This window comes from Nyctereutes procyonoides, unplaced genomic scaffold, assembly GCF_905146905.1.
Source record: "Nyctereutes procyonoides isolate TBG_1078 unplaced genomic scaffold, NYPRO_anot_genome, whole genome shotgun sequence".
Lineage (NCBI taxonomy): Eukaryota > Metazoa > Chordata > Mammalia > Carnivora > Canidae > Nyctereutes > Nyctereutes procyonoides.
Genome location: NW_026575146.1, coordinates 73,546,235 through 73,568,659, shown reverse-complemented (window position 1 = coordinate 73,568,659; position 22,425 = coordinate 73,546,235). Strand labels below are relative to the sequence as shown.

The 22,425-nt window shown below is 49.3% G+C and overlaps 2 protein-coding genes across 4 annotated transcripts; both read left to right on the top strand.

Annotated features, from left to right (window-relative positions):
* The first annotated feature begins 213 nt into the window (after positions 1–213).
* Positions 214–10,385, top strand: DHDH (dihydrodiol dehydrogenase). Its single transcript, XM_055309460.1, has 7 exons — positions 214–333; positions 737–848; positions 2,147–2,310; positions 4,460–4,712; positions 9,004–9,128; positions 9,838–9,991; positions 10,238–10,385. Exons 1-7 carry the CDS (start codon positions 244–246, stop codon positions 10,345–10,347), a joined length of 1,008 nt encoding a protein of 335 aa, XP_055165435.1. The 5' UTR covers positions 214–243; the 3' UTR covers positions 10,348–10,385.
* A 7,301-nt stretch (positions 10,386–17,686) lies between these two features.
* Positions 17,687–21,736, top strand: BAX (BCL2 associated X, apoptosis regulator). 3 transcript variants are annotated; one of them, XM_055312020.1, is made up of 6 exons: positions 17,687–18,133; positions 18,710–18,761; positions 18,852–18,998; positions 19,397–19,532; positions 21,000–21,104; positions 21,547–21,736. In XM_055312020.1, exons 1-6 carry the CDS (start codon positions 18,100–18,102, stop codon positions 21,649–21,651), a joined length of 579 nt encoding a protein of 192 aa, XP_055167995.1. In that variant the 5' UTR covers positions 17,687–18,099; the 3' UTR covers positions 21,652–21,736. The 3 variants fall into 3 exon arrangements, with proteins under 3 accessions (XP_055167995.1, XP_055167996.1, XP_055167994.1); XM_055312021.1 differs by lacking the exon at positions 18,710–18,761 and having other exon boundaries at positions 18,113–18,133; positions 21,547–21,734; XM_055312019.1 differs by lacking the exon at positions 17,687–18,133 and having other exon boundaries at positions 18,166–18,761; positions 21,547–21,734.
* The last annotated feature ends 689 nt before the right edge of the window (positions 21,737–22,425 follow it).

Genomic DNA, 22,425 nt, shown 5'->3' with positions numbered 1-22,425 from the left:
GGCTGTCTGGTCCCACCCCCTAGGAGGAGGGGCCAATGGTGCGCTCTTCCAATGGGGATGCTGGGTTAAATTCCCTCCCTCCTTTGCATGGAGACTGGAGGGGCGCGCTGGCCTCGTGACCAATGAGAAGCGGCGTAGGGGCAATGGGGGCGGAGAGGTGACCACGCCCCCTGGTGGGCGGGGCGTCAGGTCTTTAATTTGCAGCCCGAGGTGGCGAGACTTCGGGACCCTAGGTTTTTGGCGATGGCGCTTCGCTGGGGTATTGTGTCAGCCGGCCTTATCTCCAGCGACTTCACGACCGTGCTGGGAACGCTGCCTCGCTCCGAGCACCAGGTCCACCCTCCCCCCGGAATCCCGTGGAAGAGCAGGCCGGGGAGCCGGGACTCCTGGGTCTGCGGGAGGAGGGAGGGAGGGAGGGACCCCCTACTCCTTTCTCCACTTCAGTCCTGTGAACTCGGGTTTCGTCAAGTTTGGGAGGGTTTTGTTCTAAGCTACTGCGAAGAGAAGAAATGTAGTTATTAGGGGATTTAATAATCGCTTCCCCCCAGATCTCTCTTACAGGACCGATGTCCAGCCCCCATCACCTCCTCCCCCAAGACCCCATCCCCCCCGCCTCCGTCCTGGGGGACATAATTTTTCTTGACCTGGGGCCCTCTCCATCAACCTCCCTCCCATCCACCTGTCCCGGGCCAGCACCTGCTTCAGCCCCTCAAGTCTGACCCTAGCTCCCTTCCAGGTAGTGGCTGTAGCGGCCCGCGACCTGAGCCGGGCGAAGGAGTTTGCGAGGAAACATGACATCCCCAAAGCCTACGGGTCCTATGAGGAGTTGGCCAAAGACCCGAATGTGGGTGAGTGGCGAGGGCAGCCGAGGCCATGGCGACACTGTCTCTAAGGCTGCTCCGTAGGATAAGCAAGGCTCCATGGGATGGCCCAACCCTTGTGTGCTTCTAGAAGGCTCTGGGGCTGGGAGGCAGAACTGTAGGATAGGGTTTGGTCTGGGATTAGCAGTCTAGTTTAGGGACAAGGCTTCTGCGGGATGGGGGGGGCCTGAATTTTCGATCCCCTTCAGGTTGTAAGTAAGCTCTGTGGCCAGGGCGTCTGTGTTCTGGGGTGGCCTGGATGGAGGGACAGAACATTACAGGTGGACAACCACCTGATGGGAGTTAGGCTGCCTGAATTGACATTTTTTCTCTTCTGCTTACCCTTCTTAGTTTCCTCAATTGTAAATTGGCAAAATAGTAGTATCTACCTCTCTCTTTTTAAAATATTTTATTCATTCATGAGAGACACACAGAGAGAGGCAGAGACACAGGCAGAGGGAGAAGCAGGCTCCCTGTGGGGAGCCCAGTGTGGGACTAGATCCCAGGACCCCAGGATCACCACCTGAGCCAAAGGTAGATGCTCAACCACTGAGCCACCCAGGCGTCCCAATAGTATCTACTTCTTGATGTTGTTGTGACAAATGACTTAATGATAATTTGGGAAGGCTGGAAATAACCTGAAGAAAGGGGTGCCTGAGTGGCTCAGTTGGTTAAGCATCTGCCTTTGGCTCCAGTCCCGGTCCCAGCGTTCTGGGCTCGAGTCCCACATCTTTGGGCTCCCTGCTCAGGTGGGAGCCTGCTTCTCCTTCTCTCTCTGCTGTTCCTTCTGCTTGTGCTCTGGCTCTCTCTGTTAAACAAATGAAATGAAATGAAATGAAATGAAATGAAATGAAATGAAATGAAATGAAATGAAATAGGGACGCCTGGGTGGCTCAGCGGTTGGGGGTCTGTCTGCCTTTGGCTTAGGGCGTGATCCCAGAGTACGGGAATCGGACTCCCTGCGTGGAGCCTGCTTCTCCCTCTGCCTATGTCTCTGCCTCTTTCTCTGTGTGTCTCTCATGAATAAATAAATAAAATCTTTAACAAAAAAATTAAATAAATAAATAAAAATAATCTGAAGAAAATAAGAATTATAGTAAAGAATGGTTAGCTCCTTCCTAATGGCAGACTGCGGTTTGACCACTGCCCTAGGGCTGAGTCTGTCCTTGGTTGGCGGCCCCCAGTTGGGAGGATGCTGGGGGCGGGGCCTCTACATTGTGGGAGGGTTCCGGAGGCCTGGGGTGGGCGGGGCTTATAATCTCCTGACCTCCTCCCTTCCAATCTAGAGGTGGCCTACATCGGCACTCAGCACCCCCAGCACAAGGCCGCGGTGTTGCTGTTCCTGGCAGCGGGCAAGGCCGTCCTGTGCGAGAAGCCCATGGGTGTGAACGCTGCAGAAGTTCGCGAAATGGTTGCCGAAGCCCGATCCCGAGGCCTCTTTCTTATGGAGGTGAGGGTGGAGGGGACCTTCCAACCTCCGACGTGGTGCTTCTTGCCATTACTTAACATGGTTTCCAGGGGGCTTTTTTTTTTTTTTTTTTTTTTTTTTTGAGGAACACAATGAAAGGGATTGGCCAGAACCAAACCAAGATGGCCACAAAACGAACTGGCGTTGGTGTGTTTTCCAGGATGTAGTTGAGCTATGCCCATGAAATCTCCTAGCAACACTTAGGAGTGAGAGCCATGGCTTTTGGCCCTTAGCAAACGTGGCCGCCTGAAAGATACTTGGTCCGCTTTTCAGAGAAACATGCCAGCAGTAGAGGCGATAGAGAATAGCAATAGGCTGAGTTTGGGTAGATTTCCAAGGAAAGCTGTCAGAAGGACCAGGGCACCCCTACCCTACCAACTCTTAAGATCAGCCTGCCTTTGTTTTTGCCCTTATCAGACATGGCTACCTATAGGGGACCTTTGACAGTTTGCCCAGTGCCAGTAATTAGATGGCTGCCAAATGACCTCTAGAAGTTATTTTCACTTTAAGGGGTATGGTGGTTCTGAAATGCTACCTTGTTGTAGGTGCTGCCAGTAGTAGCAACAGCTGCCTCTTATTTCCCCATGTCCTATCTAGCTGTCTTCTGCCCAATATTGCTCCCAGTCTGCAAAGTTCCCTATGCCAAAGGAGTAGATAGCCAAGATTTAATACTCAGTGCTTCTGGTTCTCACTGTGCTCAGCAGTGCCCACATTCTGAATTTATTGTTTCCTCAGTTCTGTTGGCCCCAATTATGTTCCAGATCCAACCCCGGGAACTGGGGGATTCATAACGTGTAAGACACAGGCTCAGTTTGCAACGAGCCAAGGTACACTACGGTCACAGAAATGGTTGATCCCAATGCACAGTTGCACAGACTTTCATGGATATAGTACTGGGCAGCTGACAGAGCACCAAGGCACCTGCCCAGGGTGGGGGATAATCAAGGAAGTTTCCCTACAGGTAGGGACTGACTCAAGCCTTAAAGGGAAAATAAATTGCACAGGTAAATGGGCCTGAGTGGGGAAAGCAGAGCTAAGATTTAAAGAAAACAAGAATGGACAGATCTCATGTATCTAATGTGAAACTGACCTTGGACAGGCTTTAGAGTTAGAGGACTCTAGACTCCATCTCACCAGTTCCTAGCTCTGTGACCTTGGGCAAGTAATTTGAGACAGGGTGCACTCTAGGAGAAGGAAAGATGCCTCTGGAGCCACATGAAGGGTGGCCTAGAGTGGGGAGGCAGCACATATTAATTTGTTAGGGTTGCCATAACAAAGTACTACCACAGACTGGGTGGCTTAAACAAGAGAGATTTATTTTCTCATATTTCTGAAAGCTGGAAGTCTGAGATCAAGATGTCAGCAGCGCTAGTTTCTCCTAAGGCCTCCCCCTCCTTGGCTTGTAGATGGCGGTTTTCTCCTTCTGTCTTCACATGGTTTTTCTCTGTGTATGTCATTGTCCTCATCTCTTCCTGTTGGATTAGGGCCCACCATAATGACTTCGTTTTAACCTAATTACCTCTTTAAAAAACCCCATCTCCACAGTGGGAGGTACTGGGGGAGGGGGGCAGTTACCACCTCAACATGAATTTGGTGGAGACAAAATTGAGCCCATAACATTGAGAGACTGGGAGAATGGTCTAGATAAGAAAGGACAAGGTCAGAGTTGGGGCCATGGGAATGGAGAGGAGAGGAGAGGGCAGAGACTTAGGAGCAAGACACAACTTGGGGCCCTAGCCTGGCTATGGAAGGGAGGAGAAAGGTCCTTGTTTGGAGAGTCTGGAACAGTGGAGACTCCCTCAAGACTGGGTTCCCAGGGATCCCTGGGTGGTGCAGCGGTTTGGCGCCTGCCTTTGGCCCAGGGCGTGATCCTGGAGACCCGGGATCGAATCCCACATCGGGCTCCCGGTGCATGGAGCCTGCTTCTCCCTCTGCCTGTGTCTCTGCCTCTCTCTCTCTCTCTCTGTGACTATCATAAATAAATAAAAATTAAAAAAAAATCCTTTAAAAAAAAAAAAAAAAAAAAAGACTGGGTTCCCAGAAGGGAGAGGAATTGGTTGGTTAACTCCTGGGTCCTGACATCTTTCCTTCTTTTTCCATCGTCCTGCTTTCTCCCCTCTGTGGTGTGCAGGCCATCTGGACCCGCTTCTTTCCTGCTGTAGAGGCTCTGAGGGCTGCTCTGTCACAGGGAACTCTGGGGGAACTCCGGGTGGCTCGGGCAGAATTTGGGAAGAACTTCACCCACATTCCCCGGTCTGTAGACTGGGCCCAGGCTGGCGGTGGCCTGCTCGACCTTGGCATCTACTGCATCCAGTTCATCTCTATGGTCTTTGGTGGGCAGAAGCCGGAGAAGATTTCAGCCGTGGGAAGGCGCTATGAAACAGGTACAATCTATCCTGGACTATATGATGATGACAAGAGTGATCCTCCCTTACTGGGAGCCCTGACCTGGGGCTAAGTCTCCTAGCCCTTCAAGAATCAGGTAGGGGGATCCCTGGGTGGCGCAGCTGTTTGGCGCCTGCCTTTGGCCCAGGGCGCGATCCTGGAGACCCGGGATCGAATCCCACGTCGGGCTCCCGGTGCATGGAGCCTGCTTCTCCCTCTGCCTGTGTCTCTGCGACTATCATAAATAAAAACTAAAAAAAAAAAAAAAAAAAAAAAAAGAATCAGGTAGGAACTTACTGCCTGAAGCCAAAGAAGATCAGAGTTGAGAGTGTGGGCAGGCTCTGTACTGGGATTTGCTGTGTGATTTTAGCCAAGGGACTCAAATCTCTGAGTCTTGGTTACTGATAAGATGTCAATAATGGGGTCATCATAGGGGTGCCCTGCCAGCTCAGTCCACAGAGCATGTGACACTTTTTTTTTTTTTTTGGTTTGGTTTAGAGATTTTATTTATTTATTCATGAGAGATATATATAGAGAGGCAGAGACATAGGTAGAGGGAGAAGCAGGCTCTATGCAGGGAGCCCAATGTGGGACTCGATCCAGGCATTCCAGGATCACGCTCTGAGCTGAAGGCAGACACCCAACCGCTGAGCCACCCAGGCGTCCTGAGCATGTGATCCTTGATCTCGGTTGTGAGTTCAAGCCCCACATTGGGCGTAGAAAGAAAGAAAGGGGCAATGAGGTTGTCCTGAAGGGTTCATGACTCAACTTCTGAAACTAATACTACACTATATGTTAATGAATTTAATTTTAATTAAAACAAAGTTAATGGAATTAGCCTTTTTTTAAAAAAAAGTTTTTATTTATTCATGAGAGACAGAGAGAGAGAGAGAGAGAGAGAGAGAGAGAGGTAGAGGGAGAAGCAGGAGCCTGAAGCAGGACTTGATCCCAGGACCCCAGGATCACAACCCAAGCCAAAGGCAGACACTCAGCCACTGAGCCACCCAGGTGTCCCTGAAGTCAGTCTTTCTTATCATCTGGCTGGTTTGGCCTCATTCATACCATGGGCTCCGTGCCAGGTGCAACAAAATGCAGGCCCCAGGGTGCAAGGTTTTTCAAACCTTTGCTTCCACCTTGTTTGCTTCTGTTCCATGGCCCAAAGCCAGCTCAGATTTCAGAGGCAGGCAGATAGACTGTACCTCTCTCTCTCTCTCTCTCTCTTTTTTTTTTTTTTTTTAAGATTTTATTTATTTGGGCAGCCCCGGTGGCACAGCGGTTTAGCGCCGCCTGCAGCCCAGGGCGTGATCCTGGGGACCCTGGATTGAGTCCCACATCGGGCTCTCTGCATGGAGCTTGCTTCTCCCTCTGCCTGTGTCTCTGCCTCTCATTCTCTCTCTGTGTTTCTATGAATAAATAAATAACATCTTAAAAAAAAGATTTTATTTATTATAGGGGCCACAAGAATTCTCCTCATTCCCCTGTGAGTGCCCCTCGGTAATATGACTCTTAAAGTTCCTTCAGCCAAGAGGTATTGTCTAGGGACGGCTGAGTGGCTCAGTGGTTGAGCATCTGCCTTTGGCTCAGGGTGTGATCCCGGAGTCCTGGGATGGAGTCCCGCATCAGGCTCCCTGCAGGGAGCCTGCTTCTCCCTCTGCCTGTGTCTCCACCTCTCTGTGGTTTTGTTTTTTTTTTTTAAGATTTTATTTATTTAGGGATCACTGGGTGGCGCAGTGGTTTGGCGCCTGCCTTTGGCCCAGGGCGCGATCCTGGAGACCCGGGATCGAATCCCACGTCGGGCTCCCGGTGCATGGAGCCTGCTTCTCCCTCTGCCTGTGTCTCTGCCTCTCTCTCTCTCTCTCTGTGACTATCATAAATAAATTAAAAAAAAAAGATTTTATTTATTTAAAAAAAAAGATTTTATTTATTTATTCATGAGAGACCCAGAGAGAGAGAGAGAGAGAGAGAGAGAGAGAAAGAGAGACTTATCCAGGCTCACAGAGCAGATAAGAACTTGGCCTTATCTCGGGGCACCTGGGTGGCTCAGTCAGTTGAGCATCTGACTCTTGGTTTTGGCGCAGGTCGGGATATCAAGGTCAAGAGATCCAGCCCTACATTGGGCTCCACACTCAGTGGGGAGTCAGCATGAAGTTTTCTCTCTCTCTGCCTCTCCAGCTCATGCTTGCTCTCTCTTTATTTCTGAAATAAATAAATAAATCTTAAAAACAGAAAAAGAACTTGGGCTTCTCTGAAACCAAAGAGAATTAGGTCAGCAGGTTCTTCCATTGAGGGCATGTATGATGTGTTCCAGATCTAGGCTAGCACTTTACATGCTGTATTTAATTTAATGTTTAACTAATGCTTATATAGCTTATATAGCCCTTATTATAATCCAAATGGCCTTCGAAGTGCTTTGTGCATTTTACATAACTTAGTGTAATACTCTAACAGCTGTATGATACAGTTTCGATTCTCCTCATTTTGGAGCTGAGGAAATGGATTCTCACAAACCGATACAACAGTTTTTTTTTTTTTTAAGATTTTATTTATTCACTCATGAGAGACACACAGAGAGAGAGAGGCAGAGACACAGGCGGAGGGAGAAGCAGGCTCCATGCAGGGAGCCTGATGTGGGACTCGATCCCAGGACCCCAGGATAACACCCCAGGCCAAAGGCAGGCACCAAACCGCTGAGCCACCCAGGCATCCCACAACAGGTTATTTACAGAGGATGAAACAGGCTCTGAGAGGTTAAGTCTCTCTCTCTATTTTTATTTTTTTTAATATTTCTATTTATTTATTAGAGAGAGAGAGAAAGAGAACACGAGCAAGGGGAAGGGCAGAGGGAGAGGGAGAAGCAGTCTCCCAGCTGAGCAGGGCGCCAGACATGAGGCTCAATCCCAGGACCCTGAGACCATCACCTGAGCTGAAGGCAGATGCTTAGCTGGACTGAGCCACCCAGGTGCCCTTCTTTCTCTCTCTCTCTTTAAAGATTTATATACTGGGCAGCCCCAGTGGCTCAGCAGTTTAGCGCCACCTTCAGCCCAGGGCCTGATCCTGGAGACCCGGGATTGAGTCCCACTTCGGGCTCCCTGCATGGAGCTTGCTTCTCCCTTTGCCTGTGTCTCTGCCTCTCTCTGTGTGTGTCTCTCGTGAATAAATAATCTTTTTTTAAAAAAGATTTATATACTTATTTGAGAGAGTGTGTGCATGCATGTGCACGCGCGCGCGCGAGAGAGAGAGAGAGAGAGAGCGGAGCCCGATGCGGGTCTCAACTCCTCCACCCTGAGATCATGACCTGAGCCAAAACCAAGAGTGAGACACATGACTGACTGAGTCACGCAGGTGCCCTTCTTTTTTTTTTTTTTTTTTTTAGTATACATTGTTTATTATTTTGGTAACAGTTTTACTCAGATACAATTCAAATGCCATACAATTTACTCACTTAAAACATATAATTCCATGGCTTTACTGTATTCACAGAGTTGTATGTTTATTATCCTAATCAATTTTAGAATATTTTCATCATTCAAAATAAAACCCCTCAAAAAACCCATACCCACACCCAATTCTCCCATCCCCCTGACCCGGAAGGAAACACATTCATCTACTCTCTGGCTCTGGGGATTTGCCAAAGATGACACACTTCACACAAGTGGAATCCGCCAATATGCAACCTTTTATGTCCAGCTTCTTTCACTTAGCATATGTGTTTTGTTTTTTTCAATATTTTTTTTATTTATTTATTTATTTATTTATTTATTCATTCATTCATTCATTCATTCATGAGAGACATACAGAGAGAGGCAGAGACATAGGCAGAAGGAGAAGCAGACTTGCTGCAAGGAGCCTGATACAGGATTCAATCCCAGGACCCCAGGATCACTCCCTGAGCCAAAGGCAGATGCTCAACCACCCAGGCACCCCAGCATATGTGTTTTTAATTTTAATTTTTAAAAAGATTTATTTATTTATTTTAGAGAGAGAGGAGAGGAGAGAGGACATGCTGGGAGGGGGAAGGGCAGAGGGAGAGGAAGAGGGAGAGAAGTAGACTCCCTGCTGAATTGGGATCCCACTGAGGGCAACTCGGGGCTTGATTTCATGACCCTGAGATCACAACCTAGGCTGAAATCCAGCCAGACACTTAACCAACTGAGTCACCCAGGTACCCCAGCATACATAATTTTAGTGCTTCATTCTTTTTCACTGCTGTGTTAGAGACGAGGTTTCTTGCCCAAGGTTCCATAGGCAGGGTTTGCAATCAGGCCTTCTCCTGTCCTGTACCTTCCCCAGGTGTGGACGACACCGTCACTGTGCTCCTCCAGTACCCAGGAGGGATCCATGGCAGCTTTACCTGCAGCATCTCTGCTCAGCTCTCTAATATGGCCTTTGTGAGCGGTACCAAGGGCATAGGCCAGGTGAGGCATGACTGGCTATGCTGGGAACTGTGGCCCCTAGCAACAGCCAGTTGTGGTTGTTGGAGCTGGCTGTGGCCTGAATTAGTCTGTCCCCACAGCATTGCTAAGGAATCCATCCTTGATCACCAGGACATGGATGGGATGGGTTCAGACCTCCAGGATCCTTCCTGAGGGTGAACTTCCTGGTCTGTCAAAAATCCTTAGGCCTAAAGAGAAACTAGTTCTTATCAACCATGCTTGGAGGGCAGCTGTGGCCTTTAGAATTGCTTCGAGGATTGGATGTAGACATTACCAAAGAGTGGCTTCATTGGGCTTCATGGGTCCTGTTGCTAGAAGGAAATCCTGCTCCTAGCAGAAGAATTCGGACCTTGCCCCAGATTTGAACTGTAGACTTTGGACCTTGCTCCAGTCACATCTCTATTTCCAGTTTGGCTTAGGCTTGGGTATGGCTCTAGGGCCAAAAAAACCCAAGTCTCTTAGTAGATAAGAAGGATCTGGATTGTCTAAGTCTCTTCCTTGCGAAGGGGATTCACAAACATGTGAAGATAAACTGTCTTCATTAGGTCTAAGCACCAGATTAGAGAGGGGTTTGCCCCTGGGGAGACGAGCAGAGAGAGGCCTACCAGCCCCTAGTCACCAGGTGTGTGAGAGAGGCCCTCGAGTATCATTGGGCTGGAGCCCCCAGTAGCCACCTCTTATGTCCCCCCAGATCCTTGACCCTTGCTGGTGCCCAACAGAGCTGGTGTTGAAGGGAGAGCATAAGGAGTTCCCACTGCCCCCGGCCCCAAGCAAGGAGTTCAATTTTACAAATGGAGCAGGCATGGCTTATGAGGCCAAGCATGTCCGGGAGTGCCTGCGAAAGGGTAAGGATGTGGAGGATGGGTGAGAGGGTGGCAGGCGGAGGGGAAACCTGGTAGGGGACGTTGGCTGCTCCCCAACCCTCAGCCACTCTAAGCAGCGGTCTAGAACTATAATTCCCAGGATCCCTGGGGCATCCATCTGCCTGAACCATGTATTATTGTGCCTCACTGGATTCTAGGAATGGTAGTTCTTTTGATCTTTGGGGTCTGAGTAGGAGGAGCCAGTCCCTAACTGTACTCTCCCTGCAGGCCTGAAGGAAAGTCCTGTGATTCCCCTGGCAGAAAGTGAACTCCTGGCTGACATCCTTGAAGAAATAAGGAAGGCCATTGGAGTCACCTTCCCCCAAGACACACGCTAATGCATGCCCTGAGTCAATAAAGACATGGCTCCCACAGAGATCTTGGTGGTCATGGTTTGGTGGGAACTGGAACAAGTCCATTACCAAAGGGATCACTGGAGAATAAATGTGGTAGAAGGATGTGGGGAGGGGGAGGAAGGCAGGGTCAGGACCACATTTCTCACAAGCTCTAGGAGCAGACACCTATGAATAGATCCTTGGTTTGCCATATCCTGTATGACCTCATGCAAGGAATAGTGTGTGGGTAGGAGGTAAATCCCTAACTGCATTCTCCTGAAGCCTGTCTCTCTGTCCCTTTCTCCTCATCAGTAAAGGAGAGACATAGTACTAACTACCGTCTGGTGAGGGTTAAATGAGATAATGTATGTACAGCCTGTAAGGCATGGTAGGTTCTCAGCAAATGTTTACTGATGGCCCTTTGCTTTGAGGTCAGGCCTTTCTCAAACTGGTCTCTAGAAGCTTGAGGCCTCCATTATTAGACAAAAAAGTTATTTCAGCTGGGTTTTTTTTTTTTTTTAAGATTTTATTTATTTTTTCATGAAAGACACAGAGAGAGAGAGAGAGAGAGGCAGAGACACAGGCAGAGGGAGAAGCAGGCTCCATGCAGGGAGCCCGATGCGGGACTCGATCCCTGGTCTCCAGGATCAGGCCCTGAGCTGAAGGTGGCGCTAAACCCCTGAACCACCCGGGCTGCCCCCAACTGAGTTGTTTTTTTTGTTATTGTTATTGATTTTTGCCTTCTGTTTCAATGGCCTTATTGGCAAGGCCTGTAGCAGACTTAGGATGTTCATCCCACTAAAATATTCAAGCAGTTGAAGGGGGGCTATGTGTGGGTGGTTTGCCAGCCAAATAGGGTTAACTTTGGGCTCTAAGCAAGGTCTAACTTTCATATTTTTCTGTAATAGTTTGTGTAGGTTAGATTATGCTGCAGTAACAAACAATCCTCAAACCTCAGCCTAGCATAATAGGTTTATGTCTCACTGGTGCTATGTATTAGCCCAGGGTTCCAGTCTGTATATGTCTGGTAACTTGGCTGACAAAGCCACCATAATCTGGAGTCCTGCTGTTCACTGTGGCCAAGGAAAGAAAGCTCTGGAGGCTTTGATACCAAAATGCCCTAGCACATAAACAATATACACAAGCTCTTGTAATTTGTTGGTAAAAACTAGTCACACGACCTTGATGAGCCAAAGAGAGTCCAGGAAGTTAAATTCTACCAGGTTCTAGAAGATAGAGATGAATAAACCGGGTTGTTTTTTGTTTTTGTTTTGTTTTTAAGATTTTATTTATTTATTCATGAGCCACACAGAGACAGAGACAGAGGGAGAAGCAGGCTCCCTGCGGGGAGCCCCATGTGGGACCCAATCCCGGGACCCCAAGATCATACCCTGGGCTGAAGGCAAGGGCTAAACCGCCGAGCCACCCAGGCTGCCCAATAAACCGGGTTTATACTAATAATTCTTACTTTGACCAAATGAGACTAGACACCAATCAAATGAGTTTTCTATTATTTTCCATTCCAAGTCCTATTATACATCATTCAGCTATCACTACACTGGTTTCAGCCCTCTGCTTGCTTGCTTTCAGTCTTCTGTGTGGCATAGATGGCCACTTACATTGGGAAAGTTTTCACTGGACATGGGCTGCCCAGCAAAACTACATTTCCCAGGCTCCCTTGCAACTAGCTTTTGCCACGTGAACAGGTTCTGACCAATGGAATGTGTATAGCATCTGAGTTCTGGCCTTTTTTAGGCAAAAAGGAAGGTCTCCCTTTCAACCTCTCCCTTCCTGGTACTGGAGTAGAGATGTGATGTTGGACATTGGTGTGTCCATCTTTGTTTTTGTTTTTGTCTTTCATAATATTTTTAAAGATTTTATTTATTCATGAGAGACACACAGAGAGATAGAGACATAGGCAGAGAGAGAAGCAGTCTCCCTGTGGGGGGTCCAATGTGGGACTTGATCCCAGGACCCTGGGATCACGCCCTGAGCCAAAGGCAGATGCTCAACCACTGAGCTATCCAGGCATCCCTGGCATGCCTGTCTTACACCATGAGATGGAAACCATGTTTGCAGAATGTGGAGCCACAAGCTAGAAAGATGGAAGACAGACATGATTATGGAGATAGGCAGGCCCTGAGATCTGTAGGGTGAGTCTGCAAACTAGAGACCCAAAAGAGCCGATGTTTAGTTCCCGTCCCATGTCCAAAGGGCTGAGTACCAGGAGAGCTGATGGTATACTTCTCATCATAAGGCCTGCAGCTTGAGATGCAGGAAGAGCTGATGTTTTAGTGTGTCTGAAGACAGGAAGTAAGCTGACGTCCTATTTCAGAGGCCATCAGGCAGAAATAATTCTTTCTCTCAGGAGGGTCAGCCTTTTTGTTCTATTCGGGCATTTACCTGTGTGGAATGGGCTCACCTGCATGGGGGAACATAGTTTGCTTTACTAAGTCACCAATTTAAATGTTAATCTCACCTAAAACACCCTCACAGAAACATCCAGAAAGGGATGCCTGAGTGGCTCAGTGGTTGAGCGCCTGCTTTTGGCTCGGGGTGTGATCCTGGAGTACCACATGGGGTTCCCTGTGTGAAGGCTGCTTCTCTCTCTGCCTGTGTCTCTGCCTCTCTCTCTGTGTATCTCATGATTAAATAAATACAATATTAAAAAAAAACCACCCAGGAAATATAAGACCAGATTTCTGGACACTCTGGCCCAGCCAAGTTGACATAGAAAGTTAAAGACACAGCCTCTGACACTGGAACTCACTCCCTGTTCCTATCACTTGGGATTGCATATTCTTGGACTTTACATGAGAGGCCTGTAATAATAATAATATAATAAGCTTGACCTGATGTTTCAGCCACTGTTACGTTGGCCTTCACTAAAGCAGCTGAATTGGTGTGCCACTTTACATTTTCCAAAGATGTCTCCTGTCCCCACTCACTTCCCCCATTAAGAGTTGGAACCCCCCCCCCAAAAAAAAAAGAGTTGGAACCCTTCTAGTTCCTCTTCTCCTTAAAGCTGAGTGTGCTCGTGACTCACTCATAGCCACTGCAACATGGCAGAACGTCATGCCCCATGACTTGTGAGGCTGTCAGGAAAGGCAATGTACTTTCTTCCCTGTTCGCTGAAATACTCTTGAACCCTTCAGCCATAATGCCAGTAGTCCAGCTGTCCTGAAGCAGCCAGGCCACAAGGAAATTCGAACTAACCCACACGGAAACCACACAGATAGCCTTGAGACCCCATGAAGATGAATATGCTCAATCAGCAGGTCCTCACCACTATGGACTTGACTGTTCCCGCTCCAGCTGTTTGCCTGAAAACACTGAGTCACCCCAAGCTGGAACTGCCCAGCTAAGCCTTTCCTCAATTCCATTACCCTCAGGCCTATCCAAGATAATAAGATTATTACTGTGGTTTTAAGATGCTAAGCTCTGGGATGATTTGTCACACAGCAATAGCTAACCACAACAACTGCTATCACAGCTTTTACAACATGAGATGGATTCATTTTTAATACGTCTAAGCAAAACTGGAACCCCCCAATCCTACCTATTATTCTCCACCCCAGAGAGTTTCTTAGGTCAGCCAGCAGACCCCCCTGCCCCCCGAATAACTTAGCACCACAACATATGTTATTTCTCTCCTTCACTGCCTTTCCTTGGTGCATGAAGGGTTCCTCCTTTCCTGGCATGATAACTGGTTTCTACTAAAATGCTCCCAACGACCTCTACCATCCAATATTCACATCCTTGTGGCTCCCCTCTCCTGTGAGTGTGCTGGATCTAGTGATCTGCTAAAAGCGGAAGCCATGGGATGTCCATTCTGAGGCGGAATGATGATAGATTGACTTCAGTTCTGCTGGCACCCTTGCTTCCTCACTGTGATGCAGCCAGCTGCTGTGCTGGGAGCTGCCCTATGAAGAGGTCTCATGACAAGGAAGTGAGGATAACCTGCTGTCAACAGCCAGTAAGGAACTGAGGCCCTTGGTCCAACATCTCCCAAGGAACTGAGTCTTCCCAAGTTGAAGATGGGAAGTTGAAAGATGCAAGCTGAAATGGAGCCTTCCCTAGGTGAAACTTTAGATAAGACCAGAACTCCAACTGACACCATTTTTTTTATAGCCTTGGGAGAGAATGTGAGGCAGGAGATCCAGGCCACATCCAGATTCTACCTATAACTTACATCTTGTGATACAAATCTATGACTTTAAAATATCTATAAATCATATTTTTCCTTCTTAGAAGAGTCTTAAAATATCCATTTCTTTCTCTCCTCTTTGGAGGTACTCTAAATAGCAGATACTATTAGTTTCATTGCCTTTTTTTTTTTAAGATTTAATTTATTTATTTGAGAGAGAACAGGAGGGGAGGGGCAGAGGGATAGAGAGAAGCAGACTCCCAACTGAGCAGGGAGCCCTGACTGGGGCTCAACCTGGGATTGATCCCAGGACCCTGAGATCATGACCTGAGCCAAAGGCAGCTGCTGAACCGAGTCACCCAGGCGCCCCAGCTTTATTGTTTTATAATAATGTGTAAGAGAGGGGCGCCTGGGTGGCTCAGTCAGTTACATGGCAAACTAAGTTTTAGCTCAGATCATGATCTCAGGGTCCTGGGATTGAGTCTCTTGTCCAGCTCCCTGCTCAGCAGGGAGTCTGCGTGAAGAATCTCCCACTCCCTCTCCCACCTGTGCTATTTCTCTCTCTCTCAAATAAATAAATAAGTCTTTCAAAAAATATGTATAAGAGATTTTTTTTCATTACTAGTGAGCTACGGGAGGGCTATGAGCCGGGAAGGGCCACAGTCAGCTCTGGGTATAGTAAGACCCCTCAAAGTCCATGTAGGGAACGAGCTAGAGGGGAGGGACTGAAGGCTGGGAGGACATGGAAGAGCCTAGGACCCATGGATCTGAGTAAGAAAGCCCTTGTCCAAACGACACAGCTGTCCAGCTGGATACCTGCCAGCACCTGAGAGAACTCCTGTGTAACTTTGGAAAGTTCAGCTCCCTCTCTGGGCCTCAGTTTCCTCATCTGTAAATAGGCCATCATTATCCTAGATGTCTTAGTTATCTATCACTGTGAAACAAATTGCTCCCAAACTTAGCTTAAAACCGCAGTAAGGGATGCCTGGCTGGCTCAGTGCTTTGGCGCCTGCCTTTGGCCCAGGGCGTGATCCTGGAGTCCCGGGATGGAGTCCTACATTGGGCTCCCTGCAGGGAGCCTGCTTCTCCCTCTGCCTGTGTCTCTGCCTCTTTCTCTCTCTCTCTGTGTCTCTCATGAATAAATAAAATTAAAAAAAAACGCAATAAATATCATCTCACACAATTTCTGAAGATTGGAAATCCACAAGTAGCTGGGTAGTTCTAGCTAAGGGTCTCTCTCATGAGGCTGCAGTCAGGACGTTGGAAGAGGGTGCTGTCATCTGAAGGCTTCCCTAGAGCTGGAGGTCATGTTTACAAAGGTTTATTCACAAGGCTGAAGGACTTGGTTCTTCACCACATGTGTTTCTATGGAAGATGACTGCTTGAGTGTCCTTACAGCATGGTGCCTGGCTCCTGCTAAAGCAAATTTACCTCCCGGTGCATGGAGCCCGCTTTTCCCTCTGCCTATGTCTCTGCCTCTCTCTCTCTCTCTGTGTGACTATTATAAATAAATAAAAATTTTTAAAAAAAGCAAATTTACCCAAGAGAGAGCAAGACAGAAGCTGCAGTAACTCTTAGGACTTAATTTTGGAAGTCACACTCTGTCATTTCCACAGTATCCTATTTTTTAAACAAAGATTTTCTTTGTGTATTCATGAGAGATGCAGAGAAGAGGCTGAGACATAGGCAGAGGGAGAGGGAGAAGCAGGCCCCCCATGGGGAGCTGGATGCAGGACTTAATCCCATGACCCCGGGATCACCACCTGAGCCAAACGCAGATACTCAACCACTGAGCCACCCAGGTGCCCCTCCACAAAATCCTATTGATCACATTAGTCAGCCCTATTCACTGTGGGAGGGGACTACACAGGAGCATGAACACCTGGGGACTAAAATCACCAGGAACCATCTTGGAGGCGGACTTCACACTTTCATCGTGGCATCTTTGTTATTACAAACTGTTCTGACTTCGGAACTCTAAGAAGTCCGCCGTGTCGTGTGTTCCCCCGCGCACCCCCCCCCCCCCCCCCGCTACTGAAGGGCTGTACTGTTTAGAGGTCCATAGCGGCATTAAAAGCCCTTTCTTCTCTTCTCTGTAATTAAGACAAAGGGAGGGCTAATTCATCGGGCTGGAATAATAGACACAGACAAAGCTAGCTTCAAAGTTAATAGGAAACACTCTTTCCCCTAAGGATATGCTTTCTTACTCACAGAGAAACTTTGTTCCCTAAAATCGTGAAGTGTTGGAAATTCTATCAGTAAAAATGAAACATCCCACTCTTGCCTGTAGTCATTGGAAACAGAGTAGCAGCCTCAATTTCCAATCTAGGTGCAGAGATTCACATAAAGGGTTTCTGGACCCAAAACTCTACATCTAGATTATCTAGTAGTTGCCAAGGATACCAGACCCCCTGTTCCTCTTCACAGTCTGCACCTGATGTTGACTCTGCTTTGCTTTCAGTCTCTCATTTAGTTGTCACATAAATTCTTCCCTTTCTGGAAATCCTTTAATAACTCTACCTTTTCCTTTTCAAAATGCTCCATGTTTTCTCATGTGATCTCCATCATCACAATGAGTCAATAAACTTGACTTTGTCAGTCTACGTTCCTGGTGGCATTAGACTGATTTACGAGGACTCCTATGATCTTCTATTGCTATGGCTCCCAGCCACGCTTGGGACATTGATCCCATCTCTTATATGGCCCCACCCTTCCTTATCTAACCCCCGCCTATTTTATAATCTGAGTTTTTTCTTCCTCTTTTCCTTTTTTTTTTTCTTTAAGATTTAATTTATTCATGAGAGACACACAGAGAGGTAGAGAGATAGGCAGAGGGTGAAGCCAACTCCCTGTAAGGAGCCGGATGTGGGACCTGATCCTAGGACCCAGGGATTACGACCTGAGCCAAAGGCCTACGCTCAACCACTGAGCCACCCCGGCGTCCCCCTCTTTTCTTTCTAAAAAGAGATAATTTCCATGCAGTAAAGGGCACATTTCACATGTATAGCTGCATGAGTTTTTCCACATGTGCATACCCAAGTAATCATCACCTAGATGAAGACACGGATCGTTTCATGCACCCAGGGTGCCTGTCTTGGGGCCCCTCCTTGCTCATACCCTGCCAATCTATCACCACAGATTAGTTTTGCCACTTTTTGAACTTCATGTTCCCTTTATTTTCACAAAAACAACTCACAGACTTTCATCATCTGAAACGTCCTGCCTCAGTAAACGATATTTTTGGCCTTCGATGTTCCTTTTGCCCTGGGGAGGGCTCAAAGCCCACCAGAAACTTCCGAAAATACTGCACAAACGAATGAAAGTCACAGCCGCCATCCAACTAGTGGCCGGTAGAACGGCGCCACTACCCGGTTCCTACTAGGAAGGGCGGCTTGGACAGTCAAGTGATAGGGGCCAAGGCTTCCCCAGGCAGGTGAGGCAGGTGCGGTCACGTGACCGGACGGCTCTGCGGGGCGACAGCGCGCAGCCACCATTTTGCGGGGCGATCACGTGAGAGGACGCACGCTCAGCGGGGCGGTCACGTGACGAGGGGCGTGCTGCGGCCGCCCGGGCGGACCCGGCGAGAGGCGGCGGCGGGAGCGGCGGTGATGGACGGGTCCGGGGAGCAACCCAGAGGCGGGGGTGAGGCGGGAGGCAGACGGGCGGGAGGAGGGCGAGCCCCCTCGCCGGCCGGCCCCACGATCGCTCCTGCCGTTCTGGGGCCGTGCGATCTCCAAGCACTCCCGGGCAGAAACTCCCGGATCGGGCGCTGCCAGCTTCCAGCCCCCTCCCTCCCCGGGGGTTCCTGGCTCTCTGGCCTCCGTGCCCCGATTCCTTTTTGCCTGGTGTCCTCGGACCCCCGAGAACCTGGAGACCCCAGAGTCCAAGCCCCCGGGGCAGGCCCGGGCTTGTCGCCGGCACCACTTCCTGGTGGGAGGGGCGGGTCTCTCCTCTGCCCCCTCAGGCCAGGGGTCTGGGATGCATGAAGCGTTCCCTCAGCCTCCTCCGCCGGAAGAACGTAGGATACAGGCCTAGGCTCCCTGCCTTTTTCTCCATCAGGGACTCATGGTCCAGGCCCCTAGCCTCTGTATCTACTAGGAACCCAGAAATACAGGACCCTCTAGTGTTGTCCTCCCTCTGAGATCATGAGCCACCCTAGTTCACTGGGTCCCCTAGGACCCAAGAGTCCAGGCACCTCTTCCCTCCTTTCTCCTCTAGGGCCCACCAGCTCTGAGCAGATCATGAAGACAGGGGCCCTTTTGCTTCAGGGGTGAGTTTGAGGTGTGATTATTGCTGAGTGGATTTTAGGAGTGATGCCCCATTCTGATTCTGCACCCCTCCCACTCCATTCCCACTCTAGTTTCATCCAAGATCGAGCAGGGCGAATGGGGGGAGAGACACCTGAGCTGCCCTTGGAGCAGGTGCCCCAGGATGCATCCACCAAGAAGCTGAGCGAGTGTCTCAAGCGCATCGGAGATGAACTGGACAGTAACATGGAGTTGCAGAGGTGTGGCCCCCCGGGGCCCCAGGAGTCCAGCCATTGGTCCCCTTCTCCCTTAGAACCCTGGAGTTCTGACTCTCAGGCCCCTTTTCCCCTAGGAGCCTGGAGTTCAGACCCACACCCTCCTATTCCCGCAGACCCAATAGTCCAGGTCCCCATCACCTCTACTCAGCACCCTGGACTCAGCCCTTCTGTCTTTCAGAATATTGAAACCTTCCCTTAGGGACTCATTTTCTCCACTTTCCTAAATGTTCATCTTGTCCCTTTCCCCCATGTTGGTCCCTTCTTTTTCATGTCAGCCTGGCTTGGGCCTCAGTTTCCTTGTCTTTGGTACAAGGTGGATGCCAGAGTCTCCACACTGCTTGATCTTCCCTCTACAGCACTGTCTTTCCTCTTTCCTGCAGGATGATCGCAGCTGTGGACACAGACTCTCCCCGCGAGGTCTTCTTCCGAGTGGCAGCTGAGATGTTTTCTGATGGCAACTTCAACTGGGGCCGGGTTGTTGCCCTCTTCTACTTTGCCAGCAAACTGGTGCTCAAGGTGGGCGGCTGCAGGGCAGTGAGCCCAGGGATGCTCCAGTCAGACTTCTGAGGACCTGGGAGTTGTGAGGTCAACCCCTGTGGCAGCCCACTCACCAAAGGGAATGGAGAGAGCCATGGGCTGGTTGTTTGCTCCTTCACTTATTCATGCAGCATACATGGATTGGGCCTACTATGTGCACAACCTGTACTTGACACCCAGGATGCGGCACCAAACAAAGCAGGCTAGGTCCTTGCTCTCATATTGCTCACATTGTCTGATGGGTACTGAGAGAAGTAAACTAGGATGATGTAATTGTGCCAAGTGGCCAGGAATGACTTTTAAGATCAAGGGACATTTAAAGCCAAAGTTGTAGTGATCTGTGAAGATTAGGGGGAGGGGCATCTGGCAGTGGCCACAGAACAACTGCAAAGTACTTGAGGCAGGATCAAGGCTGATGTGTTGGGGGAAGATTGCAAGGGGTCTTGGGAGGGCCCCCTTCCCCACCACAAGTGATGTTAAAGATGTTAACTTTGCCATGAATGAGATGGGAGTGACTGGCTGGTTTTAAACAGGAGAGTGAGGTGACCTGATTTACAAATTTAAAAGATTGTTTGAGCGAGTGAAATGTTAATCGTACAATCTGGGCGGCAGGCATATGGTTGTTTACTATGAAATTCTTTCAGCTTTAAAATATCGGAGGAGCAGAAGCCCAACAATTTTTTCTGGCCATTGTGGGTAGGAAATAACAATTATAGGGCAACGATTGGGAACCTGGGAGGGGTGCACTTATAGTAGTCTTGGTGAATGATGACTGTGGAGGCAGGGAGATTTCTTAATGTGTTTGCTACATTGAGCTGATGGGGCTTGAAGGTTGGAGGTGAGGGGGACAGTGGTCAGAGTGATGGTGGGGGCTGGGGACAACAGGGAGGAAGCAGCCAGTTAAATATAGGGTGGGAAAGGGAAGGAAGTTCAGGGAGTTGGAGAGTCATGGACATGGAGCTATGTCTGGTCCTACCTAGTATGAAGATCAGAAAAGCCCCTTTTCAGAGAAGTGATATTAGATCTAATATGAGAGCTCTGAGGGAGGAGTAAAAATTTGCTTGGTTGCAGCCTGTTTAGGTAGAAGAATCAGCACGTACAAAGGTCCTGAGGCAGGGAAGAGTTGGTGGGAACGAAGATAAGGAAGAAGGTAAAGGAGACACAGAAGAGAAGTAGAAAATTGGAATGCAGTCAAGCAGAGACTTCATACAGGGCCTTATGGGCTGAGACATGCTTTTTGGTATTTACCACGTGGAGAGCCATGGAAGGTGTGTGAGCAGGGCAGTTGACAGTAACAAGATCCAGTTTAGAATTTATGAAGCTCATTCTGACTCAAGAGTGGAAAAAGACTGCAGTGGCGCAGGAGGGGAGGCAGAGTTGAGAAAGGAGGCTTGGCGCCATTGTCCCCAGGCGCTCAGTCCTTAAGGCCAACCCTGCTCTCTGTAGGCCCTGTGTACCAAGGTGCCCGAGCTGATCAGGACCATCATGGGCTGGACACTGGACTTCCTTCGAGAGCGGCTGCTGGGCTGGATCCAGGACCAGGGTGGTTGGGTGAGGCCTGTAACCCCCTCCCCCCAACTCCTCTGAGGTCCCTGGGTCTGAGGCCATCACAGTTTTGCCTTCTCTGATTCTGGATCATCAGTTGGGGGTCTATAATGCATTTCTTCATGTGTCTAATCAATTTCTGATGTGTTTGGGATCCATTGACCTCTGGGTGACCCCTGACCTCCTGGTGACCTCTGACCTCTCGGTGACCCCTGGACTAACTAGTACCTTCTGCCTTTCCTGATGCTTCTACTTCCTCTGGAATCCCTTAAGTTTTTTTGACAACCCTTTGACCCCAGGTCTTTGGTATCCATTAATCTTAGGCTCTTGCCTCCACTCATGCCCTTTGACTTCTCCGAGGCCCCTCTTCCTCTCTGATTCCTTATGTACTGGCCCAGGGGCTGCCCCTTGGCCCAGCTGCTGAAGTAACTGATGTCCCTATCCACAGGACGGCCTCCTCTCCTACTTTGGGACACCCACGTGGCAGACAGTGACCATCTTTGTGGCTGGAGTGCTTACTGCGTCACTCACCATCTGGAAAAAGATGGGCTGAGGCCACCGGCTGCCTTGGACTGTGTCTTTTCTGCATAAATTATGGCATTTTTCTGGGAGGGGTGGGGATTGGGGGTCATGGGCATTTTTCTTACTTTTGTAATTATTGGGGGGGGCACGGGAGGAGTGGTCGAGGGGGGGGGCAATAAACCTCTTTCAGGCCACACTTAAAGAGTCTGAATCACTGAGCCCCACTCCCTGGCTGTCACAGGAGACCAGGCTTTATGTGCTGAAAAATCTTTTTCAAAGGTGCCTGGTGCCCTCTGGGTTGGTGATGAGTTAGGGCTATACTCTGCCTTCTAGGAGCCTGCAGTCCCGAAGGAGCTGAAGACCGCTTGTTTGGAAGCCTACAGGGTTGTGTTGGAGGTAGTGCTGGGCAAGACCAAGCCAGGCAGTGTAGCCCTGGGGCTTTAAGAAAAGAGAACAGGGCAGCAGGCCCTGGAGAACTAGACCTTGGAAGCTTCCACCATATGGGACCAGAGGAAATTGCACACTTACTGAGTTGGAGAATGGGAGGGGGGAAAAGAGGGAGGGGGCCTTGGGAGGACCTTGTGGACCCTGAGAAGGCACTAGAGCCCTGTGGGTTAGCTACTGTAGGCCATATGGCTGGAACCTAGCAGTCCAGGGGAGAGGACAAGCCCTGAGCCTGTGCTGTGTGGTCCCAGAGGAGGGGACAGGGCTGGACACTGGCTTCAGGGGAAGGGGTTGGCCCAGTAGCTGGGTGGGCCCTGGAGGAGAGTAGGCCCTAGTGAAGATGCTGGAAAGCCACCTAATA

Coding starts and splice junctions, on each gene's coding strand:
- DHDH (XM_055309460.1), top strand. CDS start 244: ATGGCGCTTCGCTGGGGTATTGTGTCAGCCGGCCTTATCTCCAGCGAC. Junction 4,713..9,003: donor GGGAAGGCGCTATGAAACAG/GTACAATCTATC, acceptor TACCTTCCCCAG/GTGTGGACGACACCGTCACT. Junction 9,992..10,237: donor CCGGGAGTGCCTGCGAAAGG/GTAAGGATGTGG, acceptor CTCTCCCTGCAG/GCCTGAAGGAAAGTCCTGTG.
- BAX (XM_055312019.1), top strand. CDS start 18,637: ATGAGCCACCCTAGTTCACTGGGTCCCCTAGGACCCAAGAGTCCAGGC. Junction 18,999..19,396: donor AGTAACATGGAGTTGCAGAG/GTGTGGCCCCCC, acceptor TCTTTCCTGCAG/GATGATCGCAGCTGTGGACA. Junction 21,105..21,546: donor TCCAGGACCAGGGTGGTTGG/GTGAGGCCTGTA, acceptor CCCTATCCACAG/GACGGCCTCCTCTCCTACTT.